Raw genomic sequence first — 22,306 nt, 5'->3', positions numbered from 1 at the left:
TAAACTTCATATTTTACCTCTTTTATACCATTTAAATCTGTAATAAAACAAACACACATTTTAATTCCCCTTATTAGTTGCATTCTTTTGTTTGACCAGGTTTCTTCCCCACAGCTTCTGTTCACCTTACTTTGCATTTTTCCTTTGATTCATTCAAATAAATTCCTTTTCATTTCTGTGAAATGTATCTCTGCCTCTGCAGTTTTTGAACCTGTGTCCTAATTATTTACCTTTTAAAAGTAACAAGTTGTGTATTTCCTGGTGTGCAAGCCCCCAGGTGGCGTTGTCACAGTTATTGTTTAACATAATTACTTAGTACCAACCAAAACCCCTTTGCCACAAAAGACTGAAATATGTATCTACATAAACATTCTATGTTTTGAACTTATTGACCAAATTTAACATTTTTTTAATCTAATTTATTTATTTTTAATATCTGTTTCAAAACCATAAATCCAATTACTAAAAGATACTTATCTACCTTCCATTATTCTTTCCTGGATAAAATACCAAACAATATCAGGTATAAAACTCACCTTTGTAGTTGGAAGATCTCAAACTTGATATCTTGAAAGTATGATTTATCATTTCAGTGCCACAGAGGACTCAACCTGCAGTAAAGCATTACACATCTCGTGTTGACTCGTCCGCACCCTCCTCCTTTTATACTGCTCGATGAAAACTCTTTCACTTTTGATTTCATGATCATGTTGTTTACTGGAAACAAATACACAGGTCATTGTACATTGGGTTAATAAACAACGTTCATATTTAGACCTCTGAGAAAGCCATGGCTCAAAGCTGTTTAATCCTTCTTTGTAACAGATGGGTCAAAAAATGTTGATTCTATTTGGGCTAAGATTCCGTTGGCGTCCCGTAATCCTGATCACCAGCAGATCCATCTAAATTATGTGCATAGAACTTCTCTTACTCCTAGAAAGATGCACCTCATGAAAATGGTGGCCGATCCCTTATGCTCCCTCTGTCATTGGAACTTTTTTACACATGTTCTGGTAGTGTTCACCTGTAGCTTGTTTTTGGAGGCAAGTAACTACTCATTTGTCCCAAATTTTCGCTGTAGCCATAAATGTTGCTATACCTGTTTTGATATTAAATGACCTTTCTGGGTTGACAATTAGCAATCATCAGAAAAGAATTATCTTTGCTGGTCTAACTGCAGCTAAAAAGCTGATTGCATTGCGCTGGAAGCAACCTCAAAAACTTTCTATCACACACTGGATTCTCACATATATAGACGTTATTCACATGGAACTAACAACTGCCCGTATCCTTGGGGTCAAGGAGGCTAGCAATGGAAACTGATTTTGCAAAATATAAAGTCTTTAATATGGACAATATAATGTGCTTTTGCTTGAATGATCCTGCAGGTCCTGGGGTGGGGGTTGATTAATGAATGTTATAGACCCATTGGCCTAAAAGGGACTCTATATTTTTGTATTTTGAATTTTATTTTGTTTTATTTTGATTTTTTCCTGTTGACATGTAACATGTTTATATTTTGTGTTATAGTCTCCTTTATTTTTTCTTATGTTGTCGTTATATGTATTGTGTTTTTTTAATTCAATAAAAATTTGATCACAAAAAAAAACATGGATTGTTAAACCCCTTGTGTAACTTTAGATTTTATAGAAAATAAATGGTTAATTTCTAAAATAAATTATATATTAAACGATATACTATGAGTCGTAAAATGCCAGAAATAAAGATTTGTGCATGTTTACGATACAACCTCAATCTGTAATTTTCCTGTCATGATCCATATTCTGTTCAAACACAGAGTAGTTTAAGTCTGTAGTTTAAGATTAGTCAATAACATACAAAAAAGGGCTACAGGGGGATGCAGTGGTTACCCCTGTTACTGTTGCCTAACAGTGAGGGTCTTTCTGTGTGGAGTTTGCATGCTTTGGTTCCCTGAGTGACTTTACCCATCTGATACTGCAGGGGGCTTTGAGTCATCGTCATTGATTTGAACAGCACCCATTCATAGCAAATGTTTTCTCAAGACACTGTATGAAGGAGCAGGTTAAAGAGACAGGTTTGTGAGTTGTTATATATAATTTATAATATATAATTTCATATTAGACAATTGTTGTCTTCTTGTGTAACCTTCATACAAAACCCAAAGAAACCTGACAACACCACCTTTAGAATTTAACCCAAATAAATATTTGAATAGCTATCAATTATAAATTATATTAATTAGCAGTCCATTTCATTTCACAGAGAGGCACGATACATGCATCTATGTATAAAAATAAAGTCATCTGAATGGAAACATTTTGTGTTGATCATAAAAGCACTATTTAATCAACCATACAAGTGACTAAAGTCCAGATATCTTGATGTAGTTAACCCCACAGTTGATACATTGACCCATTATATTGGCCCATAAAAGAAGTGCTGACAGCTCATCACATGTTAGATTAAGAATCCAGATTTAACCATTGTTTTAGGTTGTATTAAATTAATTATTGACGTTCGGTCAATAAAAGCAAATTAACTGTTTGATTCAGCACAATTTAAAATAGTTGCTTTGCTCTACTTAAAAAAGTTTGCATTGAATTAAAAATTGGTTTAAAGGAAGTTCCTTCTTCAGATTTAATTCATGTCAAATATTTCATGTAATCTTTTAATTTTCATGCTTCTTTTATTCTTCTCAAAAAGTTTGCTCTCAATTATAAAAAGCTAGTTCTATGCTGTGGGAGTCTGGTGCTCTTTGTTGAAGTGCACATGTCAAGTGAAGTGTGTCAATAAAGTTGTTCTTCCTCCTGTGAGAGCGTGAGATCCAGTTTTTAGGGTTTTATAGTTAAATATGTTTATTCAAGTAATATTATTAATTATGCAGCATTAATAATTTATATCAATAAATACAATTATTAATCTTAGTTAATAAAACAGGGCACTATCCTGGAATCAATGAACAAAAACCAATTATCACAAAATCAGTCTAGAATTTAATTAATTAAATACCAATATTAATAATTATTGAATAAATATCTATATTTTAATAAATGGAATTCGTGAATCCATACACTCACCCTCACAGCCAGCTTACATTACAATGCACATATACCAGTAATCACAGACAACTGCTCTTTAAATGATAACAGAATTTAATTAACAAAGCAACATGGATGGATGGATGGATGGATGGATGGATGGATGGATAGATGGATAGATGGATAGATTGATAGATAGATAGATACTTTATTAATCCCGAGGGAAATTCAGGTATCAATCAAGTCATCAAGTCAATTAATGAATGAATAGCTTTTCTTATCAAAACGGTACAAAAAGATAAAGCTGAACGGCGACCTTTTCAGTAGTGTTCAAGTAGAAAAGATTATCTTGTCCTGCTAATTAGAAAGCAAAGAGATGGAGAGGAAGACAGGTACGATCGCATTCATGATAAAAACTCTAAATATCCAAGCACCCTCCACTGTTACATCACTCACTCACACTCTTTTCCCCCTCCATGACTACACTTACTTTGTATTAAAGGTGACACTCATAAAGTTCTGATCACCCACACCGCCCCTGCTTCCCCACAAAATCACAGAACACCTGACTTGTCAGCACTGCTCTACACAATTTCTGACCTCAGTTCAGCTTTGCTTTTATCCTCACATTCAAGGGTTAGCTCACTAAGCTAGTAGCTTTTTGTGAGCTTCTCAGTTGTAAATGAAACTCTAAGCACACCGAGGATAACCTGTGGACCTTCACGGCTTGCGTTAATAGTTCCATATAAACCATCTAGAAGGGCGGCTGTGGATTAGTGATAGAGTTGGTTGTCTCTCAACTGGAAGGTTGAGGGTTCGATCTCCAGCTCCTGAAACAACATGTCCGATGTGTTCTTGGGGAAGTCACTGAACCTGAATTGCTCCCACCGCCCATCTGTGGTGTATGCATGTTTATGAATGGGTTACTTCTGATGGTCACTTTACACAGCAGCCTCTAACATCAGGGTGTGAATGTGTAGGTGTGACCTGCAGTGTAAAAGAGCTTTGAGTAGTCAGAAGAAGCACAACACAAGCTCAAGTTCATTCACCATTTAGAAAATGAATCTCCCAGAAGTCAGGCCTGCTCGTGTATAGACTCCCTACAGTGTGATCAGATAATTCAACAGAAAATCTAATTAAGAATAATATTCCCATCTTTTATCTTCTTATCTGGGAGATTATCCTCTTGAACTATCTTCAAATAGACATCATAGTAAACAACAAATACAACCAGTGTCTCTTTATGAGGGGAGGGCTGCATTCATGAGAAACTGCATTGATGCTTCTATTTGAGCCTGCAGAAACACATTTGAAATGAGAGAGATTTGATGTGGTTTTAGGTGGAAACATTCAGGGGAAAAGATGAGCGATAAAGTACAATAAAGGTGTTAAAACATCATGAAGGTGGAGATTAGAAATCCTCACAGCCTTAAATGTAGACATCTAAAAACAATAAAGAGGATGAGCATAAATCAATCTACAAATTTTTCATCTGTGTTGTTTAACAGGGAAAGTTTAACCCATTAGAGGACTTCTGTTATTAAAAACTGTGGGTATGCAGGAAGTGATCCGTTCTAAAACCTTTAAAAACATGTCAACAGACAAATGACAGTGAGATTAGAAACAAGGTATTGAACTTGTCTCATCTTTCTTCTTGTCTTTTCCTTAATCTGACACTGGAGGGCGCCACAGAATGTGGTCTCCCTACTCTTAGGAACTGGGTATGTGAAATATGTATGTTCAATTTTAAGCACATAACTATAAAAACAAGTGTTCAATATGTTTTGATGTTCGTTCTTTCTTTCTTTTTTTTTTTTACTTCTTTTGTGACAAAGAATAATTTTTTTCCTGAATAAGACGAGTAAATTAATGGAAACTCCTCTGAAAGTGAAGAGAACTGATATAAGACAATGTTGTTGAACTCACTAATGAAAGGTGTAGGAAAAGGACTCATAATGCACGGTTACTTCTAAAACAGTTCCTTCAGTAAAACTAGGACTAGATGACATGATGATTTGTCTGGTTACTTTATCAGTTATTTTACACTCTGCTGTGATTCTGATCTAGAAAAACATTAGAAGACATTCATGGTCAATGTGCTGATTAGTATCTTTATTCAATGATTTGACAGAAGTCAGTTATGTATACATGTTGACAACACACCATGCAGCAGTACTCATCTTTAAATGTCTTCAAAATAATAATGTCAGGAATCAGAAACTTCACCAACAAACAAGAAAGGTAAATGTCAGTGTATTTGTATGGATTTACTTTCTGTCAGAAATATAAATATAAATGAAATATTTTTTCTCAGCCTCTGCAGCAGATAGAGACAATTTAAATAATTTGAGAAAGTAAACCATTCACTTTCACTCATTGCATTTGTACTACAGATCATTCCTTTGTAATTTCATCCGTAAATGACAACAACAACAACACAATACACTGATGTTTCATCAGGTCTTAAAGGTAGAAGTACGACAGTGGTCTGTTCTTCAAGCTATAAACATGCAAGCGTTGCATCTGGTCGTCAAACAATGCAAATAAAAACTGCTCTAAACTACGTAGACAAAGAATAAAATTGAAGAACAAAATGAATACTGTGTCCTATGTAACGAAGACAACATGTCTGTTAATGTTTGGCTGAACATACTTCATAAATTCAAAGTCACACTGAATCAGACTGGAAACTTTTATCATTATAATAATTTCAATCAGGAGAGACAAGTGATATTAAGAATGAATTTATTACAATGAAAAAGTGATTGACAGAATAAGATTGACAGAATGTTTTGGCGCTTGGACTCTATGGGGTGGAGATGCGATTTTTGTGATGAAGTCCTGCTCGTCATTAGGATAGATCCCCCCATGGAGTCCAGACCCTGGTGGTGGAGGACTGATGATTTGATGAGACCGGATGGGGAAAGATTGATGGGAGTTGCCTCTGCTCCTGAAGATGGCGGTGATGGGGAGGTGGAGGGGCGCACGAAGCCAGCTTGAAAGAACTAGGGAAGAAAAAGGATCATATTTAAAAGGAGAGCTGAACGATGATAGGCCGAAAACGAAGGAGGAACGCTGCGCTATTGGTTAGATGAGGTCCGGTGACAGACAGCTGATTAACCTGCGGACAGCCCAAACTGACAGCTCGAGAATGACAGCGGAAATGAGATAGCGTGAAAAAGGGTGACTGAGAAACCTGATTGTGGATCACTTAAAGTCTTCCTTACTGAACTTTCGCTAAGCTTCATGTGTCCGTACATTTGTACTGATCCAAAAACAGACGTGATCAACAAAAAGAGAGTTAAAGAAAAGATACATTTTCATCAACATGTTGGATTCAACCTCTGCTAATGCACTAGTACTAGTAAAAGCACTAATGCAGTGATTGTTGTTATGTTTCTATATTGAGAGTCTTAGTTGTAAAATGTCTCTCTGCTGATAATATCTATGGAGCTGATTGTGATTTTCCTCTTTCACATACAAGACTCAATCCATGAAAGGAGGATGTGCACCTCTGTACACTTAATGTGAAGGGAGATGATGTTAGTGTCTCATTTGACTCTAAATGATCTTTTGAGACTCTCTTCTGCAATCTGTGGTGTGATATCTTTCCAAGTCGCTGGAATATCAGCAGGCTTTGCATTGTATGCTTCAGCAAACTCCTGGTTGAACCTTTTCAGTACGTACTTCCAGTAGTCTGAATCCTCAAGGCTTTTATCTGGAGCAATTCTCCAGTCAGGATAAATTGTGGCGTACTCCTTGTGAGGGTGTGTTTTTTCATTTGTGGCAGCACAGCGAAATGTATTTTCACTGCACACCAAGGAAGTGCATATGTCAATACAAAGTTTTGTTGACTTTGAAAATCTCCATGTGCCCAGACCATTTGGTCGATGAATTGAAGTTGTGTGCACCTTATGCTCAGATCCTCCTGCCTCACAGGGTGCTTTGCAGAATGGACACTGTTTGCCACATCCAACGACACTTTGGAAAAGCTCATTTTCAGGCTTTACATCAAGATTTGCAAGTTTGGTTTTGATGTTTGTATTTTTAAACTCCTCTTTCATATTTTCTTCCATCTCCTTCACACAAACAGTGAGCCAATGAGCAAACTCTTTCTGGTTGACTTTGCTCAGGATCATAAAAGGACCAAGAGCATCCTCAGAAATGACCAGTTTGTCACCAAGTTCCTGCCGGATATCTTTGATCAGTTTCTGCAGGTTGCCATCCTCTTCTGCTTGAGCTTTCTGTATTGCATCATTTATGCTCTTGATACATGACCCAAGATGTCGGTCCTCAAACTCAGATAAAGACTCATGAGTCAAGACTTTAGCCATTTCATCAAGGATCCATTTCTTAACATAACTCTCATATGAGCAGATATAGCTCCAGTAGTCTTTAAAGTTATCCTTTGAAAGCAAATCCAGTAACACTGAATACTGGAAGAACATTCATGTGCTGAACTGGAACTTTGTCTTCATTTCTCCAGTGATATCAGGACCCAAGGATCTGTTGATGAAGTTTTCCACAGCAGGCCTCAAGCAGTGATCTGTGAAATCTTTTGCTTTCTTTTGGCTCTGATCTCATTCATGGAATTCATCCTTGAAATTCACACGGAACCTCTCTTTGTTTTGACGGAGACAAGTGAGGGGATCATTCAGCCGAATGAAATCTTCATGCATTTTCTGAAAATCTCGAGCTGCAACTGCACAGATGTGCTGTTTCAAAGAAACCTCAAAGTCTATCTCTATCTTGACGTCGTTTTTTCAACCTCTCATCAATCATGTGTAGGATCTCCTGGATGAAAGTGTTGTGGTAGTTGTTTTTTCTCTGCTTTTTTTCTTTCACAAACTGTGAACAATCCATTATGATGTCTTCAGCTAGTCTTTGTAGCAACTTTGCCAGGTCTTTAGAGTTAAACATTTTTAACAGCTTCTTGAAAAATCCTTCAGCTGAGACTTTGAAAGGCTTCAATCCACAGTCTTTCAGACTTTTTGGACTTAACAATTGAAATGCCCCCCCCTTGCGTGATAGATTGTCTCTCAGGCATTTGGACACATTTCCCATGACATCCATGATCTTATGTTTGTAAAGGTCTTGTTCCTTCAACATTTTATCCCACATCTCGTCAAATTCTTCATCCAGCTTTTCGTCTGTCATGTCCAATTTCTTCTTTCGGCATTCTTCTATCAATGCACAGACTCTCTTTTCTAATTCTTTTGTGTGGTTCACCTTGATTTTGTCAATCTCTGTCATTCCCTTTCGGATGTCTGTTGCAACTGTGAGTTGGTTCTGTACAGAGCTTTCCATTTCTCGACGAAGGCTTTTTGCACTGTTAGCAAAGTCCTCTCTATATGCTTCAACAAGATGTACATGACCCTCTGTTTGCTTGAAGTACTTCTCTAGATTTTCTAGAAGCTTTGTCTCCCATTTAGACAGTACTGAGCATGCTTCACTTTTCAGATCAGTCAGAAGTTGTCCAATGTCAGACACTTCACATTTCACTCTGCCAAAGTTAGAAATTTTTATTTCTGCATCTTTTGTCCATGAGTACATTTCTTTTTTGAATTCCCATTCCCATTTGTTGAATTCTGTGCAGAGCCTCATGTATGCATCAGCCACCAGGCTGTTTCTGAAGCTGAAGTTTTCATGCTTGACAGCATTCCACAGACTTTTTATCCACTCTGTAAAGTCCAAGATATCATTTGCAGTAGACTCACATTTTCCCAAAATTTGAACTATGTTCTTCTTGAGCTCATAAACAGCCTCACTGTACCCTGCATTAACTGGTGCCATTGGTGGGCTCCCATTCCAAAGTCCTGGGATGTACCAGTTTCCAGTGGTTGGATTGTACTCCATCACATCAGTGAAGCTCTTGTTCTCTTCCTTCTTTTCCATTTTGGCTGCAGCCTGGGTCATCTCATTCAACTGTTCTAGGAGCAGTTCTCTTCCTCGTGAGTTCTTCTCAGGGGCCGAAACATCTGCCACATTTTGGTGAACAAAGTGACATCTGGGTTTTTTACCCACTGCTGTCATCCTGAGAAATGCATGCACAACTATCTGTAGGATGTCCTTCATTTCTGTTGAATTCTCCATTGCAATATTGATGATAGTGATATCACTCAACCCCACTACAAGTGTTGCAGGCTCGTTGTCATGCTCATAGCTATTGTCTAGTTGTGCAAGCTCTGGTGACTTTAAGCCCTCAGTGTCAATGATCACCATGAAGTCACACTTGAGTTCTTTTTTGACATCTTCATTGACTTTGATGAGCAACATAAAGGCACCTCGAGTGCATCGACCACTGCTGACTGCAAACTGAACTCCAAACATGGTGTTGAGGAGAGTAGACTTCCCTGTACTTTGAACTCCAAGAACTGTGACTACCAATATCTTGTTCTTAGGAGACACCAAGTCATTGAGCTGAGACAGAACATCAGTCACCCATCTGAGAGGTATATTAGATGCATCACCATCTACAAGCTCAAGAGGAAATCCATCAAGCAACAACTCTGCACACAGTCTGTGTCACATCTGTGTAGTCTTAAGTTATGTTTATTTTGCTATTTTGCATTATTGTTCTTGTTCCTGTTTTATTTTGATACTTACCCTTGTCTCTGTCTTTCAGATCCTGCTCCTCATGTTCCTGCCTTGTGTGTCAACTCCGCCCTAATTACCCGCACCTGTGTCTCGTCATTCCCTGATTGTCTGTCTATATATCCCTGGTGTTTCATTTCTCATGTTGCCAGTTCGTAGTGTGTTTTCGTGACCCTCGTTCCAGCGTTTCTTGTTCCTGTTTAGTATAGTGTTTTTTGACCTTCTGCCTGTCTCTGGTTTTTGATTCTCTGCCTGCCCCTTTTCGGATTTGTTTGCTCGATTGGATTGACCTTGTGTACCGACCTGGACTGTAATAAATTACCCCTTTTTTGGAAACTGTTTTTAGAGTCTGCATTTGTGAGTCCCTGTGGTTCCTGGCATTGACAGTACGAACTGGCCAGAGAATGGACTCAGCAGGCTCGGATTCAGTTCGTGCTGCGTTCCACGAGCAGGAGGAGCACATCAAACGACATGAGTCTCAGCTGCACACGGTGTATGGAGGAATTAAGGAGCTCACGGATCGTCATGAGAGCTTTCAGTCTGCCATTGGTTCTCAGGTGAGCTTACTGAACTCCCAATTCCAACACCTTATGTCTCGTTTGGACACAATGATTCCCCCTGACTCGCCTCCTGCTTTATCACCTGCTGCTCCACCTGTAGCTCCCCTGTCCTCGTCAGGCTACACTCCCCATCTGGCTAAACCGGAGCGCTTCTCCGGTGACTCGGAGAACTGCCGCTCGTTTTTAGTACAATGTGGCTTGCATTTTGAATTACAAGCAGCCTCTTTTCCCACAGAGCGAGCAAAAGTGGCGTTCATAATCACTCATCTGACCGGGAGAGCAGAGGCTTGGGCTACGGCAGAGTGGTCTCGTAATTCTCCGGTGTGTCAGACTTCTGCCCTGTTCACTGAGGCTCTTTCCCGGATATTTGATCTTTCTAACCACGGTCGGGAGGCCGCCCAGAATCTTGTTTCCCTGCAACAAGGCAAACAGACTGTGATGGACTATGCTATTAAGTTTCGGACGCTAGCAGCGGACAGCGGCTGGAACACCACTGCGTTAATGGACGCTTTTCGCAATGGACTCTCTGACACCCTCAAGGATCAGTTGGCCCCTCTAACTCTTCCTTCTGACCTGGATTCCCTGATTTCCCTGGTTTCTCGGATTGACGCACGTCTGAGAGAGAGAGAAAGAGAGAGGAGGCTCTGTGCTTTACGTCCTTCCAACCAGCAGTGGCTGCCGTCCCGCAACTCCTCAAATCGTCAGAACGACTTCCCGGAGCATCTCCGTTCCCCTTCAGCACCCTGGGGTGGCTCGGAGGAACCCATGCAGGTGGGTCGAGCCAGATTAACTCCTGAGGAGCGTCAGCGCCGTATGAGAGAGGGACGGTGCATGTGGACAATTGGGACACTTTGTGAATAAGTGTCCGCTAAAAGAACGGGCTCACCAGTGAAGGAGAGGACACTGGTGAGCCGCACCTCTGCTAAAGACTATTCCTCTCGACGTCTCACTCCGGTGGAGATTTCTGTGGTCTCCCAGTGGAATTCCCTGCAGGCTTTGATCGATTCCGGATCAGATGAAAGTTTCATGGATTGGAGACTAGCTGATCGGCTGGGAGTTGGAAAAGTGCCGCTTATCAAACCTCTGGAAGCCAGTGCTTTGGATGGCAGACTTCTATGCAGAGTGACTCATCGTTCGACACCAGTTCAGCTCAGAGCTACAGGTAATCACACAGAGACCATTAGTTTTTACCTGTATGACTCACCGTTTCACCCTCTCATCCTGGGTCTACCCTGGCTCATTCTGCACAATCCCCACATGAACTGGGCCACTGGGGAGATATTGTCTTGGAGTGACAAGTGTGTTTTAACCTGTTGCTCTTCTGGTTTCACTCCCGAGTCTCTCATGGACCTGCAGAGGGTGGCTTCGCCTGCACTACCATCCAATTCATCCCCTGGTTCATCGGCTTCTGACTTTCCTGACCTCTCCATGATTCCCTCCTGTTACCTGGATTTAAAGGAGGTCTTCAACAAATCCAAAGCTACCTCGTTGCCACCTCATCGACCTCATGACTGTGTCATCGACCTTCTACCTGGAGCAGCCCCCCCGAGAGGACGCCTTTATTCTCTGTCTCCACCAGAACGCCAGGCCATGCAGAGGTATATTGATGATTCTCTGGCAGCAGGGATTATTCGGCCCTCCTCATCTCCTGCTGGAGCTGGGTTTTTCTTTGTAGACAAGAAGGACAAGACCCTTCGACCTTGTATAGATTACCGCGGACTCAATGACATCACCATTAAGAACAGGTACCCCCTTCCTCTTATCTCTTCAGCATTCGAACTGTTAAAAGGGGCATTGCAGGCCACCAGAAGCGTTGTTTAATGATGAACATTGTTCTTTGAGCTCCAGGATGACATCCAGGTCATCTGTGCCCTCTTCCAGTTCCTCTGCGCCCTTGGTCCGACATCTCCTTGGACTTTGTCACGGGACTGCCCCCCTCTGAAGGTAACACCACCGTCCTTACGGTGGTGGACAGATTTTCCAAAATGGCCCACTTTATTCCTCTGCCTAAGTTGCCCTCCGCCAAGGGAACGGCGGAGGTTATGTTATCTCATGTGTTCCGTCTCCATGGTTTTCCCAAGGATGTAGTGTCGGACCGGGGTCCACAGTTTGTGTCTAAATTCTGGAAGGAGTTCTGCTCTCTGCTGGGGGCCAATGTTAGCCTGTCATCCGGCCACCATCCTCAATCTAATGGACAATCAGAACGTGTCAATCAAGAGCTGGAGACTGGTCTTTGCTGCCTGGTGGCCCAGAACCCCTCCACCTGGAGCAAACACATCATCTGGGTAGAGTATGCGCACAATACTCTCCCTTGCTCGTCCTCAGGCCTTTCGCCATTCCAGTGCGCCCATGGGTACCAACCTCCTATGTTCCCTGCATTGGAGGTGGAGGCTAATGTCCCTTCGGCCCATGCCCTCATTCGCCGTTGCCGGAAGATCTGGATGGGGGCCAGACAGATGCTACTCCGTTCCTCTGCCCGCTACAAGACTGCTGCTGACCGCAGAAGAACCCCAGCACCGACCTACTCACCTGGACAGAAAGTTTGGCTCTCCACACGAGACTTGTCTCTGCCAGTGGAATCCCGGAAGTTGGCTCCACGTTTCGTCGGCCCATTTCCAGTGTCCAAGGTGATCAACCCCGTGGCTGTCCGACTTCAACTCCCTCGCACTATGAGGGTCCATCCTACATTCCATGTTTCCCGGATTAAGCCTGTCAAAGAGAGTAGGTTGGTTCCTGCCGCCAAACCCCCACCCCCTCCCCGGTTTTTCGATGGTGGTCCTGTCTACAACGTTAATAGACTGTTGGGGGTGCGTCGTCGAGGACGAGGTCGGCAGTACTTGGTCGATTGGGAGGGATACGGTCCTGAAGAAAGATCCTGGATCTCGGCCAGTAATATTTGTGACCCCTCCCTTATCCAGGACTATCATCGTCTTCATCCGGACCAGCCTGGGCCATCCGGTGCCGTCCCTAGAGGGGGGGGTACTGTCACATCTGTGTAGTCTTAAGTTATGTTTATTTTGCTATTTTGCATTATTGTTCTTGTTCCTGTTTTATTTTGATACTTACCCTTGTCTCTGTCTTTCAGATCCTGCTCCTCATGTTCCTGCCTTGTGTGTCAACTCCGCCCTAATTACCCGCACCTGTGTCTCGTCATTCCCTGATTGTCTGTCTATATATCCCTGGTGTTTCATTTCTCATGTTGCCAGTTCGTAGTGTGTTTTCGTGACCCTCGTTCCAGCGTTTCTTGTTCCTGTTTAGTATAGTGTTTTTTGACCTTCTGCCTGTCTCTGGTTTTTGATTCTCTGCCTGCCCCTTTTCGGATTTGTTTGCTCGATTGGATTGACCTTGTGTACCGACCTGGACTGTAATAAATTACCCCTTTTTGGGAAACTGTTTTTGGAGTCTGCATTTGTGAGTCCCTGTGGTTCCTGGCATTGACAGTCTGGGCAAATGTTTGAACTGTCGACGTGACGGATTTGTTCCTGGAAGGGAAACTGAAGCTTCATAGATCTGACCCATCTCACGGAAGAAGTGTTCAATCCCAAGTGAGCTGTTTGAAAGTTGTCGGTCAATTTCTTTGATTTCCTCCTTGTTTTCTGAACTTTTCTTTTTGTTTTTGTATGTTTCTCTGAGGCAAGACAGTTTCTGTCGAGACAGATTATCAAGGTTCATTCGCATCCATTTCAGGAAATAACTCCTCTCAATACCTGGACTTGATATTGCGCTGATGAAACAGTTCATTGCTTCAGACACATCAAATGAGTTCTGCTTTGTCCTCAGTTTTTCTTTTTCTTTCTGAAGATCACTTTTGTACATTTCTATGTTTTGATTCCCAACTTTCCGAAGTCGAAACTCTTCCTTCTCCAAGCGAGTCAGTTCCTTCCATATCTCACCTTGCAGAGGTAGCTGAGCATCTTTGTATTTGGGGATGTCTTGAATTTTTGCAGTGATGGCATCTGCATTTTTCTTTGCAGTCTGGCACTCTGTACAATCTTCGTCAACCATGATTCCCAATTCATGGGCGATGTCAGCCATCTGCTCAATTGACATCTTCACCTTTGTGTTCTCCACAACATGTTTGACTGTTTTGCGTAGATTTTTGACAAAGTCTGCATCATTCATTTTCTTAGGTTTTAAAATAATGTTGCTAGGAGTCACATTCAGGTTGTTTGACACCTTCTTCACAGCATCTATACTGAATTGTTGGCTTTGACAATTACCAACCAAGAAGATCTGGGCCTTGTGATGTTGGTTTGAAAGGATTTTGCCCTCAGAGTCCAAATTGTCAAAGAACACAAAAACTGCTGCCGACGTCTGACACAAAAAGGAAAACTGTGTTTCAAATGAAGCAATGTCCCCACGAAGGTTAGCTACAGCTACCGGCTCACTGAAAACATCCATGTTTTTGTTTCCACATGGTAGGTACCAGGTCATTTCAGTCAACCCATTAGATATTCTCCTTGGACAGTCACCATTTTCCATGTTCCTGTGAACAAAGATGTCATGGTTCTGCTGAGAATTGCTGAGAAGCTTATTGAGGATCTCTGACTTGGACAAGGAGCACTCACCCAGTCTCACAAAAGAAACCATTGGAAGGTTAGAGACAACAATTCTGTCTTCAATAAAGCCCTTGGATTCTGAGAGTGACAAAGGTCTGTACTTTTTAACTATGTCCCTCATGGCCCAGAGCATCAGTGAACACTGCTTTGTGTCACAATTAGGAAGCAGAAGAGGCACAGAAAACTGACACATGGACATTTTGAGTGCCACTTCTTGCTGTACAAAACCATCCGAACACAGAAAGAGAGCAGTGATGATGTCAAGTGGGTTCAGCTTGTTATTTGAATTCAGTGTGTTAGGACAATCATAGGAATCAACAACATCAAACCCTGTTTTATCTGATTCAGCATCACATTCAGATGTAAATGCTACATTCCTAGCTTTCACATTTACCATCATCATTTTCTTCAGAAAATACCCTGGCAGGTCTGAGTTACACTTGGTAGGTTCATCAGTACAGGTCTTCTCATCAATCTGAAGTATTGTGCTCAGGGATAGCTTCTCTGTGAAGTGATGCTTCAATCCCAGATCCTCCAATAGACTCTCCAGTTGTTTCTCTGTGGAAATGAACATGTTTGTAAATTCTAACCAATCCTTGGTATTTTCACTACATATCAATCCACGTTCATTTACCTATAGAATCTTATATGTATATATGCTAAAATATGTGATAATACTGCAGTGCACATAGCAGTATCTTACATTTGGCTCAAAACTAAAAAGAAATCTTTTTTTGTTCTTCTTTATGATGTGTTCAAATGATGAAAAAAAAAAGAAAATCGTGTTTTTAACAAGCTAACTCATAACTTTTGTAGAATAATATTGAATCATATTGGTTAAGATAGAAAAGTTGTATCTTGTTAAGACTGATGTTGCGTACTAAAAATTCTTTAAAAACGTTCATTAATTGACTTTGTACAGCCACTAAAATCTTTGTCAGTCATAATTTGAGTTTACATCTCTGAGTAGAGTTTCAGTGAAAAGAGACAGGGTTTTTGTTTTTCACACAGAAGATAGAGGTGATGATAAGAGAGAGAAAAATAAATAGTGATAGAAGTCTAATAACCGCATTTCATTGGTGCAAAATGCACCATGCAGATCTGCTGTAGAAATATCAGACAGTCAAACTGTCTGAACATTGTTGACTTTTTTCTGGCGGGATTAACATTTAGACTTGATTGAATAATGAAAGAATTAAATTAAAAGACAGACATTCGGATATGAGACATTTTGCATGATGTAACTGAGGGTTAAATCTGACTTCAGTCATAGTTATAGTTATGTTTCAAAAATGTAGTTATTCTCCCCCCCCCCTTTTTTTTCTTCTCTCTCTAATTTACCTTACTCTAAATACTTTATTCATACAATTAACGTAGCACTAAATTTCTTTTTTAACAAGGCACCGACATTTTTAGTAGGCTCCATCTGATACTGGATTTGTGGGGCAGATGTAGGAGGGAAACTACATCTGAGGAAGTTTTTTTGCAGGAGCTAACGTATCAAATCATTTACTTCAGCGTTTTTCATTTTAACTTTTTCTATTAAACATTGTGTTTGAATGTACTTCATGATTATTCGTTGAAATATTGTTTTCAAGGTGAGTCCTTCAAAAATCATGGGAGGGAGCACTTGGTTGACTTATTCCATGATTTGTTTCTTAAGAACAATGTTTTGTTTTACTCACTGTGTTCAGATGTTGAGGCAGGCTCAGTCATGTCTTCATTCTTTGGTTCTGTAGAAACCTGGATGGAGTCTTGCCTCCCTGGTGTTGATGTGATTGTGTCTGTTGCATCCACCCAAACGTCTTCTTCTGAGCTGTCAGTCATGGTGTTGGTCTTCACTTCACCAGCAGGGGTCTCTACAGGCTGGTTAACTTGTTCGCTGCTGACATGAAAGACTGTCTCCACAGAAGGGCAGAGTGCTGTTAAAAAACATTTATGTTGATAAAAACACTCATACACTTAAGCTACTTAAAACGTGAACATTTTGTTATCCCTTTGTGTTGAAAGAAGATGAACTTTACCTTCTCCATCACTCTGTCGACAGTCATCCTTGTTGTCAGTGTGTGATGTAGGTGAAGTTTCTTCTACCTCACAGTAAAGTTCAACAAATAAATCATCACTCGGTTCCTTTAAAAAGGAAAAAAACAATCCAAAAATCTGCTCATCATATTCATTATGTTAAAAGGAAAACATTTTTAAATACGATCTAATGTATCTTTATAAATGTACAAACAAGTTCTTTACCTCCATTGTGTTTGTGCTGTCAGAAACCCCACACCTGTGTAGGATTACTGAATAATCTTCTTACTGAAAGTAATGAGAAAAGATTTTTAATACCAAAGAGTAATCAATATTTATGAGTGGAAAAACCACAAAATGTACTTAAAATAGGTGCATCATTTCACTACTAACAGGCCGAATATGTTTTGGAATTTTTAGAGAGGTGTGTTGTTACCACATATGGTTGATTGGAGGAATTTCTGAGTGCAAATGTCCCCGAATGTGCCTGAGCCTGCTGGATAAGAACATGTGAGAATCATCAACACTTATTGATATGAGGACAACCACCGTTCACGTCACTAACAGATTTTGTATTTCACTTTCTGCTTTAGGTGTGCGTGCTCCTACAGAATATTCCTACATGTAATTATTGGCACTACTAGGCATCAGACATGATGACTTTACTTTCAAGCTACTATTGTCTGTTTGAATTGATGAGAGTTAAGATTAACCATTTTCAAACACATGACAGACAACTTTGTAGCTGTTAGGTCGGTTTTTTTGTTATTGGATTTTTGTTTCTGAAACAGATATTAAAATATGGTTTTGAATTCTCTAAAAGTTAAGGAAAGGTGGCTCAATGCTTCCTTCAGCGTAGGAAACACTGGACCATCCTTTACCAAAGGAGATGAGAAAGTGTTGCACCACAATTCTTTTGCGGCCGCAACTTTTAAAGCGACTCGCGCATTCGAGCGTTCATGAAAACTAACTATCTGTTGGTGGGGAAATGTGGAGACGATCTGCATTTGGTTTCTGTATTGATTTGACTTATTACTAGTTGATGCCTTTGTATTTATTTGTATTTGTTTCTCATTATTTAGTGTGTGTGAAGAAGGTGAACATACTGCGCCGCCCCTCCCTATACGCAGAACACGCGCTGTGCGTAGGGCCTCGCAGTCCATGGGGGGCCCGTTTAGCACAAGTAACTTGAATTTCTCTCAGGTTCAATATATCTATCATTCTCTGTAAGTGTGCCAAGAGGTGTTCGTAGAGCACCAAGTCAGCCCGATGCAGGAGAGAAAAAAAAAAGAGACGAGTTATCTCAAACGTGTTGCTGCAATCATTGACAGCCCACAGCCGAAAGGCAGTTGGATGCAGGTAGCGAGCAAAATGAAGAAAAAGTCAAAGCAAGAGGAAGCTTGAGCTTCACTTGAAACTGGGTATGTTGTTGAAACTTTGTAGCATAAACACCCCAGCTGCTAGCCTGCTAATGACGAGACAGAAGAGAGGATCATTCAGACTAGATGTGGACTGGAGATTACATTTTCCAGCGGCCCTGATGATCATTTAACGAATGTCTTGTTAACTGCATATACATTCACCTCTGTTGAAAAAGGAGTGGTTAATTGACCAGATAGATAGATAGATTAGATAGATAGATACGTTATTGATCCCGAGGGAAATTCAAGTAGGTGGTGGTCGTATGCTGGCTCAGGTTTAAGGCTATTTTTGTCGAGATAAAATTGGTGAATTAAACTCACAAGATCTGATAAAATGAGATAAATTAATATAATCCTTTATTTGACCCATTATGGAGTGTACCCCCTGGGAAAAACATGACTGCCAGAATACAAAACAATAGAATCCCACTGTAATGTCACAAGGGAGGCCAATTTAAAACAAACTGTGTTGTAAGACATGTGCAGAAGAACACACAAAGGACTGGATGGGCTTTTTTCACAATTTGAGAGTCTGAAGACACTCAGGTAACCCAAATATGTTCTAAAAAAAAAAAGTGAAAATGGATTTTTCTCCTGAAGTCCCCTTAGCCTGTCAGTCAAAAGCACGTTTCACATTCATCGTTATTTCTGCCTGATCTCTAAGATCAGGCAGATCCTGTCACAAAATTATGCTGAAAAACTAGTTCATGCATTTGTTACCTCCAGGTTGGATTACTGTAATTCTATTTTAGCAGGGTGCTATGGTAAATCTCTAAAGACCCTTCAGCTCGTCCAAAACACTGCAGCTCGTGTTCTGACTAGAACTAGGAAAAGGGACCACATTACTCCTGTATTGGCTTCTCTCCATTGGCTCCCTATAAAATCTAGAATAGAATTTAAAATCCTTCTTCTCACCTACAAAGCTCTAAACGGTCAGGCACCATCCTATCTTAAATAGTTAATTGTACCATACTTTTCATCAAGAACATTACGTTCCCAGAATGCAGGCCTGCTCATGGTGCCTATAGTCTCTAAAAGTACTATGGGAGGTAGAGCCTTTAGTTATCAGGCACCGCTCCTTTGGAATCGTCTACCAGTCGGGGTCCGGGAGGCAGACACACTAGGTACTTTTAAGAATAGACTTAAAACGTTTCTTTTTGATAAATCTTATAGTTAGGGCTGGCTTAGGACCAGCTCATAGTTATGCTGCTATAGGCCTAGACTACTGGGGGAACTGGCACCAGGATCTCTTATCTCTCTCTCCCTCTTTCTCTCCCAGCTTTCATATCTTATTACTGCTTGTCACTATCTTTATATTCTAACCTCTCCCTTAGGTTCCTTGGGACTGTTGATGAGGATGGCCTGCCCAAACAACCCCCTCCCCCGCCCCCCCCCCCCCCCACGAGGATGGCCTGCCCAAACAACCCCCACCCCCCACCCCCTCAAACCTATCCTATCCTACTCTTCTTTCTGCATCTTGTTCCATCTCCCCCATCTAATTTCAAGCCCAGCACAGTTTAGCAGATGGCTGTTCCGTCATGAACCCGGGTCTGCTGAAGATTTCTGCCTGTTAAAAGGAAGTTTTTTCTTGCCACGCTATGACGGATTAAGCTGGGCTCTTGTAATATAGCCATAAGTAAGGTCCTTTACCTGCTTTTTGTAAACATAACAATGAGCATGTTCTTGTTACCTGCTCTTTTGTTAATGTTAACAGACAAACAGTATGGTCCTTTACCTGCTTTTGTAAAGTGTCTCGAGATAACGCCTGTTATGAATTGACGCTATATAAATAAAGATTGATTGATTGATTGATTGATTATTTATCTTGCATGTACTGTACCTAATGATCGATTGGTTAATATTGAGTGTCCGTAGGCTGTGTTTTTTGTTTCTCCAGTGCATGTATTCGTCAACAGGAAACATAAATAAACTAAACACTGTGACTGTGTGTATTGTATTAGAATTCATACAAACAGCTGTAAAAGCTGATGAGCAGGGATTCATCACAAACGGCTGTCTCTTCACATCACGCTACAGAAGAGAATGTCTCATGCCTCCTAAAACATATTTTATTGTTTCCTCTCTCCTGTAGTTTGTTTCCTTATGTAGAAGGGGGTTCTCTCCATCCCTGCTGCTGTATGGTACTATGCCAGTGTTGCCAGAAAACTATTGACAGGGTGGTGCCAGACACACCATTAAATACAGGTGGGTTCATGAATCTCTCTCATTTTATTTCTCCCTCTTGGCAGAACCATTTGTCAGGTGTGGCAAGCTATTTGATAGTTGCTGTGAAGTTGTTTGTTCTTTTTTTTTTTTTTAAAGGTTTATTTTTGGCCTTTATTGATAGGACAGTGGATAGAGTAGGAAACAGGGAGAGAGTGGGGAGAGACATGCGGGAAAGTGGCCACAGGCCGGACGCGAACCCGGGCCACCCGCGCGAGGAGCAAAGCCTCGCAACATGGTGCGCGCGCTGCCGCTGCCGCTGCCGCTGCGCTATCGGCGCCACCAATTGTTTGTTCCTTTTGTCTTGAAGCTGTGAAGCACGTTGCTTTGTTCTAGATAAGGCGTGATTGTATGTCCTCTTCAACTATATGTGCAATGTGTAATTGGTGACATAGCCTTTACTTGTCACAGCGCGGCTGCCCACTGGTGCCGTGGGAGACGGGTCACTCTGCTGGGACTGGTTTTGGACGATTGAGCGTGCTCGGTAAGCCCACGTTGTCTGCCTAACCTTTATGTCTTTCACTCAATGACAATCTGTACCATGCCTCGGCACCTTCACCCCTCAAGTCCAGTTTGTTTGACCAGTGTAAACACTCAGATCTTTGCACAAGCACAATACACTTCCTTGTCCCTGGCATGCTTGGAAGAGGTGTGGTGCTGCTTTGTTCAGTTCATGACAGGTAAACAACGTTGACAGACTTCACTATGGAGAAATTCGGAGTGAAAATGTACATTTCAGAATAAAAAAATAAGCATATTGAGGTTGCTCAAATTCAGATCCAAAAATTCATATGCAACATCGGGGCTACCCAGAGTGCAGTCGAACCAGCTTCAGGCCTATCAGAGTCTTAATATTTACAGTCTATGATCAGAGCACGGACCGTCAGTCATGTGATCCAAGAAAGCATGAAATATGTATCTGTTTAAATCACAGACATTCTGCTTTGTATGTTTTGAACTTATTGACTTAACAAGTGTTTTGCATTTTTTAATAACCGTTTCAAAACCATAAATCCAATTGCTAAAAGATACCTATCTACCTTACACCTTTCTTTTATGGATAAAATTCCAAACAATATCAGGTAGAAAACTCACCTTTGTAGGATAAACATCGTGAACTTGACGTCTTGAAAGTATGAATTTCAATGCCACAGAGGACTCAACCCTGATGTGTCCTGCAGTAAGGCATTTCACATCTCATGTCGACTCTTTCACACCCTCCTCCTTTTATACTGCTTGAATTAAACTCTTTCACTTTTGATTTCCTGATCATGTTGCTTATTGGAAACAAGGACACAGTTGACATTAAATGGGGTTGAAACATAACAGTAGCTTCATACTTAGAGCTCTCTGAGAGAGTCAGGGCTCACAGCTGTTTTGTTTTTTATCCTTCTTTGTTGCAGAAGATTTTTTTTCAATTCTTTCTAAGACAATCAGAGTCAAAAATGTTTGATTGTTAAACCCCTAGTGTAAATGTAGGTTTTATCTGTAATTGAAGGTTAATTTTCTAAATAAAATCATTAATCTTAGACAAATAATCTATCTAAGAGAAGATGAACTCTTGATTTATAATCATTTGTCAAAAAAAAAACAAAAAACATCTGCAAACCATTTTGCCAGAAATGTCTAAATGTAATTTTGTTTCGCCCTGATGGAATGGATATATGTCTGGACTTTATCCTGAATCTAGGGGTGCTCAAAAACAGTGGGTCTTATCAGGAAAGTCGAGACACGGTCCGAGTTTGAACACAGGAAACATGCAACTGCTAGATTTAAATATGCGTTACTATTCATTAAACGGCATGAGCAGACCATGAGGGCAAATTCCATTCCCAAGAAGCTCCAACAAAATGTGTGTGAATTCTGGAAACAGAACTGCAAACACCAGTAAGATTCCCTTGCCAGCA

General features: G+C 40.7%; 3 protein-coding genes and 1 pseudogene across 5 annotated transcripts in view; all 4 read right to left on the bottom strand.

The window, feature by feature from the left end:
- The window catches only part of LOC306841781 (up-regulator of cell proliferation-like), a 37,727-nt gene extending 16,177 nt beyond the window's left edge, over nt 1-21,550 (bottom strand). The window contains exons 1-4 of one of the 2 annotated variants that reach the window (XM_079371760.1): nt 17,192-17,253; nt 16,981-17,043; nt 16,758-16,863; nt 16,419-16,655 (exon numbers count right to left, since the gene is read on the bottom strand). In XM_079371760.1, coding sequence (XP_079227886.1) covers nt 16,419-16,655; nt 16,758-16,863; nt 16,981-16,986 — 349 coding nt within the window. In that variant the 5' untranslated portion in view covers nt 16,987-17,043; nt 17,192-17,253. Of the gene's footprint in view, nt 1-16,418; nt 16,656-16,757; nt 16,864-16,980; nt 17,044-17,191; nt 17,254-21,494 lie in introns of those variants that run through there. The other variant, XM_079371761.1, reaches the window with a different exon arrangement.
- Nucleotides 1-22,306, bottom strand: part of LOC306841785 (up-regulator of cell proliferation-like) — a 162,615-nt gene that overhangs the window by 16,177 nt on the left and 124,132 nt on the right. The gene's annotated exons all lie outside the window — the stretch shown is intronic.
- Nucleotides 7,253-9,534, bottom strand: LOC306841789 (interferon-induced very large GTPase 1-like; annotated as a pseudogene). The gene has a single exon. The product of its transcript is annotated as an interferon-induced very large GTPase 1-like (transcript).
- On the bottom strand, nt 13,547-15,217 carry LOC306841583 (up-regulator of cell proliferation-like; the record flags this gene model as incomplete). The annotated part of the gene is made up of 2 exons (XM_079371526.1): nt 15,128-15,217; nt 13,547-14,660 (listed from the first exon to the last, which is right to left on the bottom strand). The coding sequence occupies exon 2, from the start codon at nt 14,654-14,656 to the stop codon at nt 13,547-13,549; it is 1,110 nt and encodes a 369-aa protein (XP_079227652.1). The 5' UTR covers nt 14,657-14,660; nt 15,128-15,217.

This window comes from Symphodus melops, assembly GCF_947650265.1.
Source record: "Symphodus melops genome assembly, chromosome: 20".
In the NCBI taxonomy this organism is placed as follows: Eukaryota; Metazoa; Chordata; class Actinopteri; order Labriformes; family Labridae; genus Symphodus; species Symphodus melops.
This window is presented reverse-complemented; position numbering and strand designations above follow the sequence as displayed.